Source organism: Pseudopipra pipra, chromosome 1 (genome assembly GCF_036250125.1).
Source record: "Pseudopipra pipra isolate bDixPip1 chromosome 1, bDixPip1.hap1, whole genome shotgun sequence".
In the NCBI taxonomy this organism is placed as follows: domain Eukaryota; kingdom Metazoa; phylum Chordata; class Aves; order Passeriformes; family Pipridae; genus Pseudopipra; species Pseudopipra pipra.
The window spans coordinates 71,656,167-71,672,525 of record NC_087549.1 but is presented as its reverse complement, the minus strand read 5'-3'; the positions used below and the strand labels follow the sequence as shown (position 1 = coordinate 71,672,525).

Here is a 16,359-nt window from a genome sequence, read left to right as displayed (position 1 = left end):
CAGTGGAAGGTTCTGGTTTTCCATGTTTGTTTTTCAGAGAAACACCAAAGTCAAAAGCTGGGTGCTTATTACAAAATCTAGTCTTGTTGTTTTAAATGCTGAAACATTTGTTTCTTTGTGCTGTGCTCCATCTCTGCCCTGAATGCCTCTAAGTAGCAAAAGAGAGAATTTTTTTTGGAATACTGATTGCTTTGCAAGCCCAAAGATAAAAGTGCAGTTACATTTTATTAATTGCACCCAAGCATAATGAGTATGTGAATGGTTTTAAAAGAGAATTCCAGATAAAGATTTAACAGTAACTTGGCAGTTTAGCAACTGCAGAGTAATTTTCCTTTTATATACTACCATTTCACTGTAATGAAGTCTAATGGCTGTTTTCATTTTAATGAGTCCTGATATATACCTAATATATAAATCTTACTGCTACTGTCTTTTTAAACTAGAGTAAAATATAAACGTATTTCAGAGATCAAGGGTATGTATGCATTAACTTTGCAATACAAACAAAAATTCAATTGACTCATGCTTCTCAAGCATGTCAAATTCCATTGTCTTCAGCATATCTATTTCTTAAATGCTTGTATCCGTGCTGAATACGCAGACTTAGTTGTAAAAGATGTAGGATGAAGCCCAATTTATTTTTGTAAACAAATAGCTTAATATTCTGCTTTTGCTGTTCTCTGCAGATAATTTTTCAGAATGTAATTACATATTATGCTACAGTCTGGAAAAAAAAAAGCTAGAAATAGAAATACAAAAGTTCAGTCTTGGCACATTTTTTCCTCCTATTAATAGTTTTAAGGATACAAACCATGACACAGAGTGACTGAGGAATCAAAATGCAGTGAATAAAACAGCTGCACTGAATTATTTGACAAATTGACTATAAAAATGGTATATGGTAGGCAGAAAGGAGAATATGTTTGATAATTAAAGGACAGACAGCCTTACTTTCCAAAGATGCAAATTTTCATCATGCAATATAAAAATCTGAGGCCAATTACATATTGTTGTTATAACCCCAGCACGTAGCTGTGTATTTTTCACCCTTCTAAAACAACATTAACATATTGTATTTGTACTTAGGAGGTATCTTTCCCACTAAATCTAAATAGAATGAAAACCTAAACACTACAAAAACCAGGAGACTAAAAGGACATTTAAAGTTTTCTAGAGGTGACTGAGAGCAAAGGTTACTATCAATTATTAGACTCATCGAAATGCATAATTTATTGAATGTTTCACACAAGATAACTATAGTAACCTGATTATTTACAAAAGAAGCCATTTACATTGTTTATTCTCTTGATATATAGCTAAATGGAAAACGTCCTTAAAGCTAAAGCAGGTTTTTCAGTGGACCCTGAGATGAAAGGGTAGGAAATATTCCTGTTTAAAGGAAAGGTTTCTTCCACAAAATTAAAACACTCTTCTAAGGTGCTTGTCCATTACCATAGCTTGAAAGTCTTGACATATATTCAAGGAACGGGAAAATTGAAGATGGATTAGAAGGCTTTGCTTCTGTTTTACCCACTGGAAATATAAACAAGTTGAACAGGTTACGTTTTTCTGACTTTGTTGAGCAATTCCTCTTGCATGTTGTTCATGCCTAGAAATGCATCTGTGTGCAGGGGATTTCTCTCTTTTGTATTCCCATACGAAGTCCTTTGGTGTGAAACAGAATATTAAATTTTACTCTAAATGCACCGTATGTGATTTTGCAATAAATACATCCCAGCAATGCCTTGTGCCCAATGTTTTTACCATCCTCAGGCACAGAAGATTCTGCACCAAACAGGTTTTAGTTGCTCTGTATCCCAAGAATTCCCTACTGTGACAAACTACAGAGTGGTTCTGGTATAAAAAAGTATTTTTAAAATTGTGTTGTAGAATTGTGGGTTTTGTGTCTTCAGTTACTGTATGAATAACATTAAATTTACACTTACAGTGTGATTTATGATTTTTTTTTTTTGCTATGTTAACCTTTGATCAACCCTGAAGTGGTCAGGCAGCTGGACTAAATGGTCACTGTGTTACCTAAAATAGAGAAACCTCTGAGATTCAGTTTGTGAATTTTAGCAGGTAGGCATTCTTTATTATGATGTGCTGCATGATCACAGCACACTGGGTGCCCTGGGAATCAGCTCACCGAAGTGCACACAAAGGTAGCTCCTCTGCAGCTTATATGTCAGCATTACTTGCTTATTCATTCTTTGTTCCCCGTATTCCTGTTACATATTCATGACATTTCTAAGACTTATTAGCATATATACGTATCCTTATAATGTGTCTGAGGGGCTTCATTGGGGGTCTCTGGTGGTCATCTATGTCTGGAGGCCCCAAAGTTCTAAGCAACTGCCTTATGAACTTCTTTAAGACAATACCCTTGGTTATAAAGTAACTTGGTGCTGTTTGGCTGGCTGCCTCAGTTCCCTTCTTCGCTGTTTCCTTACTTGGTTAGTCCTTTTAAATAATTTGGCTCAGCTATATGCAGCTTCTAGGGCACATTCCGCTGCAAAAACTATTAGTTCTTGTGACAACTCAAAACTCAGCTATCAGTTGTAGGTCCCTTCCAACTCAATAGTCAGTTCCAAGCAGCCGAAGCCATCCCTGCCGTGAAAGCGGCCGGCGCGGTTACAGCCGGTACGTACCGACACACGGGCGGACACAGGCACCGACGCCCGCACAGCCCGACCCGACTCCACCATCCCTGGCGTGCCCACACCTGCGTGCATATCTGTATCTCTGGGATAAGGTCCTTCCGAACCCCCGCGCCCTGGCAGCAGCTCTCCGGGCGGCAGAGCTCCACTCTTCCCGCACACCGGCTGCGTTGCTCCCGCTCGCTGTGCCCGCCCCGGAACACGACGGTTCCCGCACGGTCGGGCCGCCCTCCCGCACGGTGAGCAGGGGGTTAACCGGGCCCTGGGTGGGGCGGTGCCGCCGCCAGCGGGAGGTGGCTCAGCCGAGTGCCCCGCACCTCTCCCGGCAGCAGCGAGCGGCTCTCCTCGTTTCCCAGCGGCGGCTCCCGTCGCCCCCGGTGAGAGCCACGTCCCACCGGGCGCCGCGCAGCAGGAGCGGCGGGGTTGGGGGTGCTCGGGGTGTCCCTCAACCTTCAGGGGGGCGGTGGCGGGGAGCGCGTGGGAAAGGGCGGGGTGGCGGGCGCAGGGGTCGGTCCCGGCGAGCACTGTTTTCGGCGCTGTCCGGGCGGACGGGGCCGGTTGCCTTGTCTGCGGGGCCGGGGCAGCGCTCCGGCAGCAGCGAGAAGCGGCGGGGCGGCCTCCGGAGGGGACCCGCGGGGTAAAATCAGTTTTGCAGCGACTTCATCTTTTCCTGATGATGGATCAACACCGAACCAGAGCTTTTCCGTACAGAAGCTGTTGGCTTTCTTCAAAAATGACGGGTGTGGGGAGGATGTGAAAGATGGCAATTGTAATGAATCCTGCATGGTTTTAAAACACCAGTCTGAGGATTTAGAGGTTTAGATGAGATAAGAATTCTTCACTCTTGAGGATACTAGGAATTTTCACTATGAGGGTGGTGAGACACTGGAGTAGGTTGCCCAGAGAAGTTGTGTGATGCCCCGTCCCTGGAAGTGTTCAAGTCCAGGGTGGATGGAGCTCTGAGCACTCTGGTTTAGTGAAAGGTGTCCCTGCCCGTGGAGGAGGGGTTGGAACTAGATGATCTTTAGGGTGCCTTCTGACCCAAACCATCCTATGATGTGCATACGTGTTAAAGCAGACCATGCCCTTTCTTGAGCTGAATCAGGAGCATGTTGTCGAATGTCAATTTTAACTTAGGCTGAGGCAGACTACAGAAACTTTCGACGTGGCTGTAAAAATTTCCATTTGTTCAGACAGTGTGAGAGTTTTGTGGCTTTACATTAACTCGCTGCTTGTCAGCTACTACCTGATTGCTGGCAAGGTCTGCCATGGGAAAGCTGCTTTATGTTTGCTCCTTACTTTCCATTCTTGCCAAGACACCTGCAGCCAAGTTCTGTTGGAGAGGGTATGCTGGACCTTTGGACCATCAGAACTTTGCTCTCAGTTTTTTGAAGTGTATCATTATTTAAGGGATCACAGAATGAAGAACACTGTTAAAAATCACATGGATGCTAAATACTGTGAACAACAGCTGAATTAATATCCTCAGTTTGTTTGCAACCCTATGTCATCCCAGTACATAAAAATCACTTTGCTGTTTCTTCTTCTTAACTTCCAACTCCTCCATATAACTTCCAACTCCTCTTTAGTTGGGCTCATGGCACTGTAATTTTCTTGGAAGAAATGATGCATTTTTCCTGTAATTTCCTGTAGTAGCTGACTCTAATCATACCACTGTAAGGATGGGTGATTGATTCTGAATGCAACTTTTATGCTCTACGTCCTTGAGCACAGGTGGTTGTACACAGTTAGTATATCTAGTACATGTGAAGTTTAGGTCTGTTTAATAAAGCTTAATATTTTAAATGAAGAAAACTAATTGTCTATATAATTTTTAATACATTTCCATTATTCAGTGGCTTTTAACAGGCAAGCCTGTGGTTTATTTTGTTTGTTTTTTCACTTCTCTCAAAATTCACATATGATGTAATTCTATTGCAAGACCAATTTCTTTCTGTTTCCTTGTGATCCTGGCATTTTTAAGGATTACAGGTCCTACCTCTATTATAATCTTTGTGCTGTCACGCCCTTCTTAGGGAAGGATAGAGCAAAACTTTGTGATTCAGTACTTCCCAGAAGGGCATTCCCAGAAAGTATCAACTTCGGCACGTAGCCTTAGTCACTTCTGAAAATAATAACAAATGAGTCGTTCTATAATTATAATTCTGTCTTTGTATCAGCACCAAAGCCTTAGTGATGCATTTGCCTTTTTAAAGAAGAATGCAGAAAGGAGAAGATTTTGGGTATAGGTTAGGGCAGTGGATCAGCAAAAGAGATTTTCAGGATGGATGATAAGCTGAAGCGCTGTGCCTTTTTGGAGTCATGTTTTACTTTCGTGTTCCTTGCCTTTACGCTGTGGCAGACAAAAGGGTTCTTAAGGTCAGTAGGAAGAGTTTAATGAAGAGGATATTATGAGTAAGATGCTTCCTGGACTTGGGTTTCGGGCGTCTGACAGTTAGAGCTGAACTCTGTAGACTTTCTGGAGCCAGACGTGGAAGGGGGCTGAAGCTGGTTCAGAAGTTCCTGTTGCTGTGGGAGGTACGGAAAAAAGAGGGTTAGTTAGCAATGAGACTTGCCTCTCTCTGTCCCATGAGCCTGCTGCTGCTCATAGCACAGGACAGAGGCAGTTGTGAGGTGGGGGTTATGTTAGCAAGGGATTAGTTTAGGCTTGAGGGTTTTGAAAGTGGTGATGAATTATGGTGATGCTCAGCCATAAAAATTGTAGATGCTCTTTTTGCTACAGTTATAAAAGCTGTAGCGTGGCTGGATTATTTGGGTGATTTAATATTCATGAAAGTTATAGATACAGAAGGGTTCTCTCACTGTTAATGCTTCTAGGTTTATAGATGAGACTATTCTGATGTGCTTATATCTATTTTTTTAATACAATTCTAGGTATAAACACACATGGCTCCTGGTGCCTCAAATGAGAAGAAAACTGATGATGAACAGGCTTCAAAGTAAGACTCAGAAATTAATTACTTTGTCCAAGTTTACACTTAACCTTCCTCCCCAAACTCATTACACACTCATTAAGTTAAGGTACGATGCAAATATTGATTATAATATCAAGTATCCAATAGGAGCTGTTTTGACAAATGGATGCTTTATTGCTTTACCACACCTACACAGAGCAAGCCATTTTCCTTTATCTGAACAGTGATTTTTTCCAAGCCTGAGTGATGTTTTTATTTATTAATTTATTTTAATCCGGTGAGCTACTGAAATATTGACTTTGGTTACTGCATATGGCCAGACCTACCTGCTTCAAGAGTTGAAACAAATATTTCAATGTGTTTCTCTAATCCTTACTGTAAGCTTATTTTACTAATACCATACATGTGTGTTTAGTCTTCAGATACTTGTATTTTGCTTAAAACCTCAGAAGTTGTAGATGCTTTACAATAGCTGGAGGGAAATAAATTTTCTTCTCCTGAGATTTTCATGCCAAAGATTTTTATCAAGCAAACTGTGCCTCTCCTGTAAATCCATGGCATTGGTCCTATGTACACATAAAAATATGCTTGTTTTTATTGCCCATTTTACCTTAGGGTCCAAGTCTACAATTGGATGTGCAGATAAGCTGTGCAAATTGGTAATGGCCCAGCGCTGCAGTGAGGTGGGGGCTCGGAGAGTGTTGTTGGTGGACTGTGAGATGAAAAAGGTGGAATACAGCCATGGCTGAGGAAGGAGGCTGTGTTTTGCCAGGCATGAGGACAGTGGTGTTGGCACACACCACATGAGTTTCCCTGTAGTTTCAATAGAGGCCTCGCCTTTTCCCAGTTTATTTCCTGAAGAGAAGCTTTTATTGCTGGTGTTCTCATAAAGAAGGAAATATTTCTTTTTTGCTTGCCTGAGAACAAATTGTAAAGTGATTTCAAATCATATCCTATTTGTATGTAAAAGCCATTCCAATGAACATCAGCACAGCTGGATATTGGATCTGCATTAGTGAGTGACCCAGTAAATAAGGGTAGGGAGTCCCACAAAAATGAACAGGAATAATTCAGGGAAGGCAGCCTGGGAATTCTGCTCACATGAGCTGGCAGACTCCAAGGCTGTCTTTGCCTTCCTGATGAGCCATAAACCTGCTCTTTAGTTCTTCCAGAGTCAAACAGGTCTCTTGGAAGGAAGAACAAAGGCAGCCAGTCTTTGGTTCCACCTCAGGCAGGATTTGTATGAAGAGAGGCAAATGGGGCCTGTCAGAGATGGAAGCGAATTCCTACTGAAGGGGTGAATGGACCAGCTGCCTGAGTGGGCAGCTCCTTCAGTTGCTGAAGGTGGTTGTCTGTGGTGGGCAAGAACAGATAGAGTGGGTTGGGATGACACCGCTTTCCTTGGTTGTGCAGTTGTTACTGGATAGTTAGTGATATTGCAAAGAGAATGCCAAAAACAGAAGCAATTGCTGTACTCAGAATGTTTGGGTTGTAACTATTTGCTTTCTGAGGAATAGTTCAGTGACCTCATCTTGGCCGCTGTAGGCTTTCTAAGGTAACCCATACATCCTGTGCAGGACTGGCAGATAGGACCTACGTAGGACCTACAGGAAAGCTTTTCTAGGGAGGCATTAGAAGGCAGACAAGATAACCTAAACCATCAAAAATAGCACTAGATGCCTCTGTTCAGAGTTGTTCCTGCAAAGTCTTAATGCTTTTTTGCATAAAATTCAGGTGAACGTTTTGTTTGTCTCCTCTGACAAAGCAGTTTGAATTTGCTGAGCTGTGTTGTGCCTGAAGTGAGCCTCCATTAAGCCATTAATTAAGCTAACCCATCTTCTTGTGTCTGAAAGCTATTTACTACTTGATTCCATCTCTCAGAAATTACTTTGAAGTACTGGCCAGGGTTCTGCTTAAGCTTGTGATTATTGACTAGTCTTTCCTACCTGTTTCAATTGAACTTAAAACATCAAGCACAGAAGGCAGACACTTTATGAATCATGCAGCTTGTTTAGGTAGTCCACTGTTGAATTTTCCACGAAGGTGATCCCATATGCCAAGTAGTTCAGGTTTCCCTCTTTGGCCTGTCATTTCCTGGCTCTTCAGACAGATCAATTTTTATTTTTCTTTTAAGCTGTATCACTTCCTTACAAGAAGCAACTTAAGAAGAAATTAATTCTTTTTACCTCTTCCTCTCTTTTCCCTTTTTGTTGATTTTTTTCCCCTCTTATGGTTTTTTCTTTGCTTCAGATTTCCATTTTCCTCTTTCCTCTCCTATTTCAGATTCTCTGTACTCTTATCAGTCTCATGCTGTAGGATATTTTTCCTCCTGCGTTTATGACACAGGGAGACAAATTGACAGAAATCCACTTCATGCCTGTCTATAAAGCCCAAATTATCTCCTCCTTCTCAAGTAGCTGGTGGTGGTGATGGGGAGTTTCAGTCAAAACAGGTTGTTTGCTTTTCAGCTTTACTATAGATTGTCTTTGTAGTAAGGTAGTCTATTGAATATTCCCTGGTCCTGCTCCTATTGTTCTGTTCACCATAAAGACCCACTGTGGTTCACAGCTTTAATGTTGTTTAAGGTGAATGTTGCACAGTTGCAAATGCATCGTAGCAGCTGGATTTTTCTTCAGCAAATTCATTCTGTGCAATGAATGGAATATTAAATGTCAGATGTGACTTATTACAAGATGTATGGCAGTTACAAAATTTCGGATTTCCTTAACGCAATGCATGAGGAACCAAAATAACGTAGTACAGGCATACATATGGGTGTGGTATTTCCCAACTCTGACTGGTTGACTTTGAAGAATTGGCATCTGTTCAACATGTGGGTTTGTATACACTCTATATGTTTCACAATGCTGCTGTCTTGGCAGAGAGAATTTTATTCATCTGTGCAACCCTCACCTGGAGAAAATGAAAGAAGATATCCTGTACCATTTTGCTCTTGGGACTGGTACCCATGATTTTCCGGCACTGTTTGGAGATGTAAAGGTAAGATGCTTTGCTCTGTGCAGCAAGCCTCATCTTTTCTGCAGAAAATGAAAGAGTAGCTGTCTTCAAAATAGGACTAAATGTGTCAGCGTACCACTGATTGAGGAGTGAATGCAAAGTGGAAAAGTTTTTGTGGGTTCTTGTCACTTTCTGTATCTAAAAAATTTGGGGATAATCGTTTTTGACTGTCTCTTTCCATTCAGTAAAAAGGCAAATGCTGTAGGCATTCTATTCAGTTAGAACTCCTGTTTATTGGGTCTTCATGCCAATATTTGTCTTTTACTAGTTTAAACAGGATGAAGGCATTTGAGTGCTATGTAGACAGGTGAGGGTTTTTTCCATGATTTTTCTTCATGATGTTTTAGAATGATTACGAGAAGAACTATATCTGGGAATAACTTAGTGTTTCCTGAAAGTGTTCGCATATACTCATGTTGTTCTTTGGATGTTCTGTGACATACTGAATTATGCAACTGGTTTTGCTTTGTTGAATACTGTCCACCGCAGTTTGTGTGTGTTGGAGGAAGCCCTTCACGGATGAAGGCTTTTATTGCTTACATAGCGGAGGAGCTGGGGCTTGGAAGCACTGGCTGTGACTACCCCAACATCTGCGCGGGCACTGACCGCTACGCCATGTACAAAGTGGGACCTGTTCTGTCTGTCAGTGTAAGTACCTCATGTCATCTGATACGGGACACAGTTCAGCGATGCTGTTCAAAGGAGAAAATATGAATGCACGTTTCTTTTAAACACTTAATAGACTAAGGCTGTTAAGTTTGTATCAACCATGATCAAAATAATGCAGCCAGCTAATTAAGACTTCCTTTTCAGCCCTTTCTCATAAGAGGGAAAGCCTCCAGCACCTTCCTTCCTTCTTGCATCCTTTTTTCTCAGTGAACCGCTGAGGTGTTGCAGGAATGGTGTTATCGATTTTTTAAGAAGACTTACTGTTGCCTCATCCCTGTTCTGTACTCTATGTAATGGGGGAAAAATGTCACTTGAGATATGTGGGGTACTGGAGAAAATGGCTGTATCACATCCAGAGCTGCATCTCTGCAATGGCACTGTCAAATACGCTACTATAGCTTAAGACTAGCATGTCATGGGACTGGTGCTGCCAACTCATATATGCATTTTAAAACTTCATACCTTTAATTTGTAAATACAATTACATATTTCAATTGCAATTGCAAAACTGTAATATTACTCTGCACCCTTTCTTTCAATCTGTAATTATCATAGTGTTGTGCAAGTTAAGGTGGACTTCTATTTGCTGAACATTGAGACTAATCCATGATGTCTTTTTTTTGAAAATAATTTAGCTTAACTATTCACTAGCACTTCAGGTTGGTGAAAAAGTCAGAGTGGGGTTTTTCTTGTGTTTAGGAAATGTTCCATGATGAAGTGCATTAGTCAGTGATTGGGAAAGGACACTGATTGTACTCTTGAAAATTTTACATTTAGAAATGTAAAATTTCTAAAAATAAGTCATGATTTTTAGAAATATTGTATTTCATCCACAATCTACCAAAGCCAGTGGGAGTCTCTCTGTTTATCTGTAATAGCCTCTCAGTAGGCCCAGAGATTGGGGATTTTGTGGGAGTGAGTTAAGTGGCATTTGGAAAAAAATACCAGAAAGGAGAAAATGTTCAGCTCCTTTTTCCATATATATTTTGCATTATCTATATGAGTGTGGAGTATGAATTTCTGCTTTTTTTTCAGCATGGTATGGGCATTCCTTCTATTTCAATCATGTTGCATGAGCTGATCAAATTGTTGTATCATGCCAAGTGTTCCAACATAACCATCATTCGCATTGGCACCTCTGGTGGAATAGGTATTTTCCCTCTTGATTTCTGTTTTATTTCTGTAAACATAAGTATCTTTGTAGGAAAGTTGGGCATCTCTCTTTGTGTAAGTGATTGATGGTCAGAACAGTTTTCCACAGGAGATGAATAATTTTTCTTCTGTAATTTTGAAAGTAAAGGCAAAACCTGCCTTTTGATAGAGAAGATGCACTTAAGAGATCTGGATGTGAGAAGGACCTTCTTGTCCTCTATGTAAATATGATATAAGAAAGAACATGTAGTGAAAAAGAAAAAATTCAATTATTTCAGAAATTATTTGTAATAATAAATGAAAGCAGATAGGCATGGGCAGAAAATTCTCCTGATGAATTCAGGGGCAAAATTACCACCTATAAAAGAAACAGCATTGAGTCAAGATGTATGTTTTATGTGTGTGGAAACAAAGTGTTAACTGCATTGTGAAGTTATATCTATTTCTTTTTACTGCAGGTCTGGAGCCAGGCTCAGTGGTTATAACTAGGCAGTCTGTAGATGCCACCTTCAAACCTCAGTTGGAACAGGTTGTTCTGGGAAAGACAGTAATTCGCAGTACTAACCTAGATGAACAGCTGGCTAAGGAGCTGATGCAGTGCAGTAAAGAAATCGGACAGTTCAACACAGTCATTGGGAACACCATGTGCACTTTGGATTTCTATGAAGGTAAGGCTGGTGACAGACTAACAGAAAAATTATTGGTAAGAAGCAAGAGATAAATATTGGATAATATATTAACATTGAGCTTCCAGTTCACTGAACAGAACGCATTCCTTACTGTGGGTTGTCTCACCAATTGTAATGAACCAGTTCTTCATCTACATAAAATTAAGCATTGTACTTACGAGTTTGGTGTATTAAACTTTTAATTTTGTGGAGATGCTCCTCCAGCTTTAATAGATTCTCTGAAGTACATATAGTCTACTATACACTTCTCATGTACTTGTCAGGTATATTTGTCACAAATAGAGGAATGAGAATTATTTGTGACTGGTTTGGAGTTGGTTTTCTTTGCACTGATTAAATACCTAAAGTAAATATTTTCTAAAAGAATTGTTGTAACTTGTTTCATTTTGAGCAAAGCAGTGATCAGACAATTGAAGACAATATTTTGCCGAGTTGTGTCAGTGCTGCTTCGTAGGAGGCACAAACCTCCGAGGCTTACTTTGGATAAACATACAGACATTCAGGTGTTCTTCTGATCTCCTAAATCTAGATATTTATAAATGGCACCTGATCCCACTTTCTCAAAAAATTATAATAATGTTGCCTAGTTAGCTTAAGAGACTCTTCATCTCTTACCTTAGAGAATCTGTAACTAATAAAGTATTCATCCTTTCAAAGTAGAAACACAAAAACATTTTCAAACCTGGCAGTTTTTCTAGAGAGTGATTAAACATATTAAAAATGCAGCACTTCCATACAACTTAAGATTTGTTGCTGAATTTTGATGCTTGCTGCACATATGGGAATCTACTATGTACAGTTTCCTGTTTATGAATTTGAGAATTTAAGCTGAAGAAGACCAGTAAAATTGCCATGATTCACACTGTAAAAAATACAACTATTATGTGGAACCTCTAGCAATAGCTAAGAATCATTTTTTCCTATTTGTCTTGTGCGCAAAAATAGAGAGTAGTAGTAGTAGAAGCTGAACACTGCACAGGGGAAACTGTAATAACTGGGTGTTTTCGAAACTGAATTTGCTCTGTGACTTCATCACTCTGAAATTTTCCACAAAATTACTTTCTAGGACAGGGCAGGTTGGATGGTGCAGTCTGCTTATATGATGAAGAAGAAAAACTCCAATATTTGAAGAAAGCTTATGATTCTGGTGTCAGAAACATTGAGATGGAGTCTTCCGTATTTGCTGCAATGTGTAATCTCAGCGGTGTCAAAGGTAAACCAACTTAGTCACTTTATCCAACCTACAGGAATTTTTCTGCAGGGAGTTTGTGGTTAAAAACTGCAAATGAAGTGTTAACGTACCTTCTGCATATAAAAAAAAACCCCAACGGTTCTGCTTATAATTTTGTTGCTGTGATTGCTTGATTTGTATCAGATGTGTCACAACTTATCAAACTTCTTCACATAGTTTTTACAGAGTTTGCTACTGACATTCGCTATTCCAGCCGCTGGCAACCATGTAAATCATTTAAATGCCTAATTACCCCTATCATTCATTTGTTATCTTCGGTTAGCTTTTGAAGTTTACAGAGAACAACTGGTTAGTTTAAGCAATCAGGTGATTCTCATATATATAGAACTATACTAACTTTCTATATCAAGTTGAAAATATAAGTATTCTGTGTAGATGTAAGAGTTTGATTCTTAAACAGTTCAGGAGTTTTAGTAGCATCATGAATAAACCATTCCCAATCATAAAATGAATTTTCAAATATTTTACACAAGCTAACTAATTTTCGGCAAAGATCAGGGGAAAAAAAAGCAATTACAAATAATGTCATACAGTGTCTTTCTTCTTACTGTCTAAACTGTCTTCTCTCAGTTTCCTTAGCAAGGGATTTGCCAATTTAAAACACTGATGTTTCTCAAAGTTCTTAAACTTAAGGAGGATGAAATGAAGAAGTATAAACAAAAAGACCAACAATTATATCAAATATCCTTAGTTCTTACTGATTTGAGTGATTAAAAAACCAACCAGTGGTATCCTTGAGCCATTAGGGAGCCTGGTCCTTTTTGCTGTCTCTACCTTGTAGGTCTGTAATGTGTATTTACTGCTCGTGCTCTGCAAATTCCCACTGTCAGAAACCCCAAACAGAGCACAGTGATAGGGTTGAGTGATAGAGCTCAGCTGGAGTGAAAGGAGGGATTTTGCCTTTGGGGCTGAAAGGCAGTAGATGAACCTGAGATGGTCCATGGGGTCTTCATGTGCTTGCAGTGCTCCCTGTCTATGAATGTGGAAGGGGCTTATCTGCTGCTTCCTGAGGGATGGCACCTACAGCACAGGCACTTGGGCTGGGGTTAAGGGAGATGGCTGTAACTACATCTGCTAGAACAGTGTGTCTAGTCACTTCCTAACAGTCAAGTGCTGGGTACTTGTGAAATATCCTTCCTATCCAGAAAAACATAAGAATCATGATATAACAATAAGTGTCTACAGCTGCCTGAGAGCTCTGGCTTCATTAATGTAGCAATCTCTTAAGCTATTTCTAACTTATATCCTTCACAGCATGCTAGTACACTAGCATCTTATGGTACTGCACACCCTTTTTTGGGGTTTGTTTTCTCTTGTAATTCTTGTCTTCTAGCTGTTCATTCAAATGCTTATGCTTTTGGACTGTACGAGTTCCAGAATATTATTCCTAACTAATCCTGTCTTTTAATTTCTAGCTGCTGTAGTGTGTGTCACTCTTCTGAATCGGCTCGAAGGAGATCAAATCAGCAGCTCACATGATGTCCTTGTGGAGTATCAGCAGAGGCCGCAGAAGTTAGTGGGATATTTCATTAAGAAATGTCTTGGGAAAGCATGAAATATCCATCTTTGTTTTCAAGAAGGAGAAGGTGTTTGTACAGATGAACTCACGGTTACAACTTCTGTGCATTACAAGTCTTTTGCCTCAGGATGACTTACAGCATTCCGTGTGTCTGTGGAAGTTAATCATTTATGTCACTGTTCTTTGGGAACTGAATGTGCTGAATGGACTTCAGTTAAGCTTTGCTTAGTTATGTGTTGCTGGATATAAAACTCACTTTTCCATGAATTGGAAAGTGGATCTGTTGTAAAGGACAAGCCTGCTATAATATATAAAAAAGCTTTATTTATCCCTCCTGTAAGAGAAAAAACTAGGAAAGAAATCAAACTTTATTGCCAAATACTTGCAAACCACCAAATTAACTTAAAAATGTTAATCCCTTCCTCATTGTTATAAAAATTATGTAAGTTATAATTGTCTTTGTTGCTTCACTTGTAAAGAAAACTTAAAGTGAACGCAGTTTATTTTTTTTGCAAACTTTGACAAATAAACAATACTATTTTCCTATATTAAAATTAAATGAAATTGCAAAGTGTTGGGACTGAATTTTCTAAGCCTGAAGGACTTGACACTGAGCTGCTGAATATCTGTACTTCTTAGATGTTCATCCAACCATACTTTAACTATACAATTAAATCAATATCCAGGAAACATTTATACATTGAAGAACTTGCAATCTTTTGCTGAAGCAAGGCTCCTTCTGCTTATGAAGAGGAATCGGCATTCAGATGTACAGCATGTTCACAGGCCTGTATTATGGTAGCTTTTTCTTTTCTTTTTTAATTGGTTTTCATCTCCATGTTTTCAGGACAAAACATTCACTGTTGCAATGGTTTCTAGTTCTTCTGAAGAACTGGAGAATATCTATTGACTGTACATACCATCAAAACCCCTTCTGCAGTTGCAGTTTTTTCCATTATTATTGACCTAAGTGTTTGGAATTTTTTTAGAAATCATACTCATTGCTACTTTGCTGCTCTGATTAGAATATAAATATGTGGTCAGCTAAAGAAAATGTGTTGGAGTTTTTTATTTTCTTCTTTCTACTGGCGTGGGGTGTTCAGTCCTAGAAAAGGTCACAGGTCAAAAGGGTCTGAATAAGCTCTCAGAACAGCTGTTACTGATCCAGCAAAATGAGATTTGCTTTTTGAGGATTGTAGTCTGCACACTATTAACAAGCACAAGAGTTAGAACTATGAGGGTGTGATGTTTGTAGTCAGCACGTTCAGCAAGTGACAGAGACCGGAAGCAATGTGATGGAAACATTCAAAAAGGAATGGTAACTCTCATGAACAGAAAACTGCCAATGAGAATCAACCTCCTTAAATTTGATGAATTTTCAGCTGGAGAACAGATTAGTAACTTTTTAAATGTTACTGATTTAATCTTCTTTTAATTTTAAAACCACACTTTCTCATTTAGGATGAGTATGTACAGTGCATGTAAGTTTTCACAGCAAACCTTTTTTCCCTAAGCTTAAAGGAAGGAGATAGGTGGAAATGGCTCCACATTTTGTTTAAACTGTTTATGCCTTGTTTTAAAAAAATTATAATAATTAACAAAAAAAAAAATCTGTGTTTAACCATGCCTAGTGCTTACCTAGTCATTGACAAAGCTTGTGAGGTCCTTTGGGAAACCTGCAATGAAGCACATCTTTTCTCTGGAACGTCCTGTTCTCAAAACAGTAACGAGATAAAAAGGATATCACTGGAAACAGTGTGCTACACTCTAGTGTGAAGAAAAGCTTATACCAAATTGACCAGTATGGGTTTGGAGGAGACAGTTTGCTGTTGTACAAGAAATAGTTACTAAGAAGCACCTAAAGAGAAGTAAAAATGCTTTACCTAGAAAACAAACACCTAATGCGGCTCTTTGGCTGGGGAAGCATATTACTGCAGTTGTCCTGGGAGTATGAATCTGAAATGGTGTGACTGTCTTTTTAAAAGAAGGACAACAAGAATCTAGAAACAGGTTAAAAAGAGATTCTTGAGTCATTTTGACAGCATGTGCTGTCAATTGAAACTACAAAGCTTTTGTATTTACAGTCATATAAAGTAAGCACTTCCATCTTGAGGACTAATATGAAAACTCTTACGTGCTGCATGCTGATGGTCTTGTGGCCTGGCTGAGCTGGAGCTAAGGGTCAGGCATTCGTGGGGTGATGCAACTACTGTATTAAATCAATGCCCATGACCCTGGCAGAAGTCCCTTGAAGATGATCCATTCACCTTTTGTCAATATGTCCTTTCTCCTTCTCACTGTTCCTTAGGACACTGTACATTTTTTTCTGCTAAAATATTTTTCTTCTGTGCTTCCTACCAAGTGGAATAAAGGGGTTTATGACAGCTTAAAATTAGAATTCAAAAGAGACCAAGTATCCTCCTGCTTCCTGTGATCACCGTCCTCTGATGCTGTTATCCTAATG

General features: G+C 39.6%; 1 protein-coding gene across 2 annotated transcripts; it reads left to right on the top strand.

Annotated features, from left to right (window-relative positions):
- Window positions 1–2,812: 2,812 nt before the first annotated feature.
- Window positions 2,813–14,466, top strand: UPP1 (uridine phosphorylase 1). Of its 2 annotated transcripts, none has more exons than XM_064660813.1 (8): window positions 2,813–2,899; window positions 5,556–5,620; window positions 8,479–8,596; window positions 9,104–9,262; window positions 10,319–10,433; window positions 10,894–11,103; window positions 12,191–12,337; window positions 13,792–14,466. In XM_064660813.1, exons 2-8 carry the CDS (start codon window positions 5,568–5,570, stop codon window positions 13,929–13,931), a joined length of 942 nt encoding a protein of 313 aa, XP_064516883.1. In that variant the 5' UTR covers window positions 2,813–2,899; window positions 5,556–5,567; the 3' UTR covers window positions 13,932–14,466. The 2 variants fall into 2 exon arrangements, with proteins under 2 accessions (XP_064516883.1, XP_064516881.1); XM_064660811.1 differs by lacking the exon at window positions 2,813–2,899 and adding an exon at window positions 2,927–3,037.
- The last annotated feature ends 1,893 nt before the right edge of the window (window positions 14,467–16,359 follow it).

Bases quoted from the DNA above. Each gene is read 5' to 3' on its own strand.
- UPP1 (XM_064660813.1), top strand. From the start codon at position 5,568: ATGGCTCCTGGTGCCTCAAATGAGAAGAAAACTGATGATGAACAGGCT. The intron at 9,263-10,318 runs GTAAGTACCTCA...CTTTTTTTTCAG, and splicing joins GACCTGTTCTGTCTGTCAGT to CATGGTATGGGCATTCCTTC. The intron at 10,434-10,893 runs GTATTTTCCCTC...TTTTTACTGCAG, and splicing joins TGGCACCTCTGGTGGAATAG to GTCTGGAGCCAGGCTCAGTG.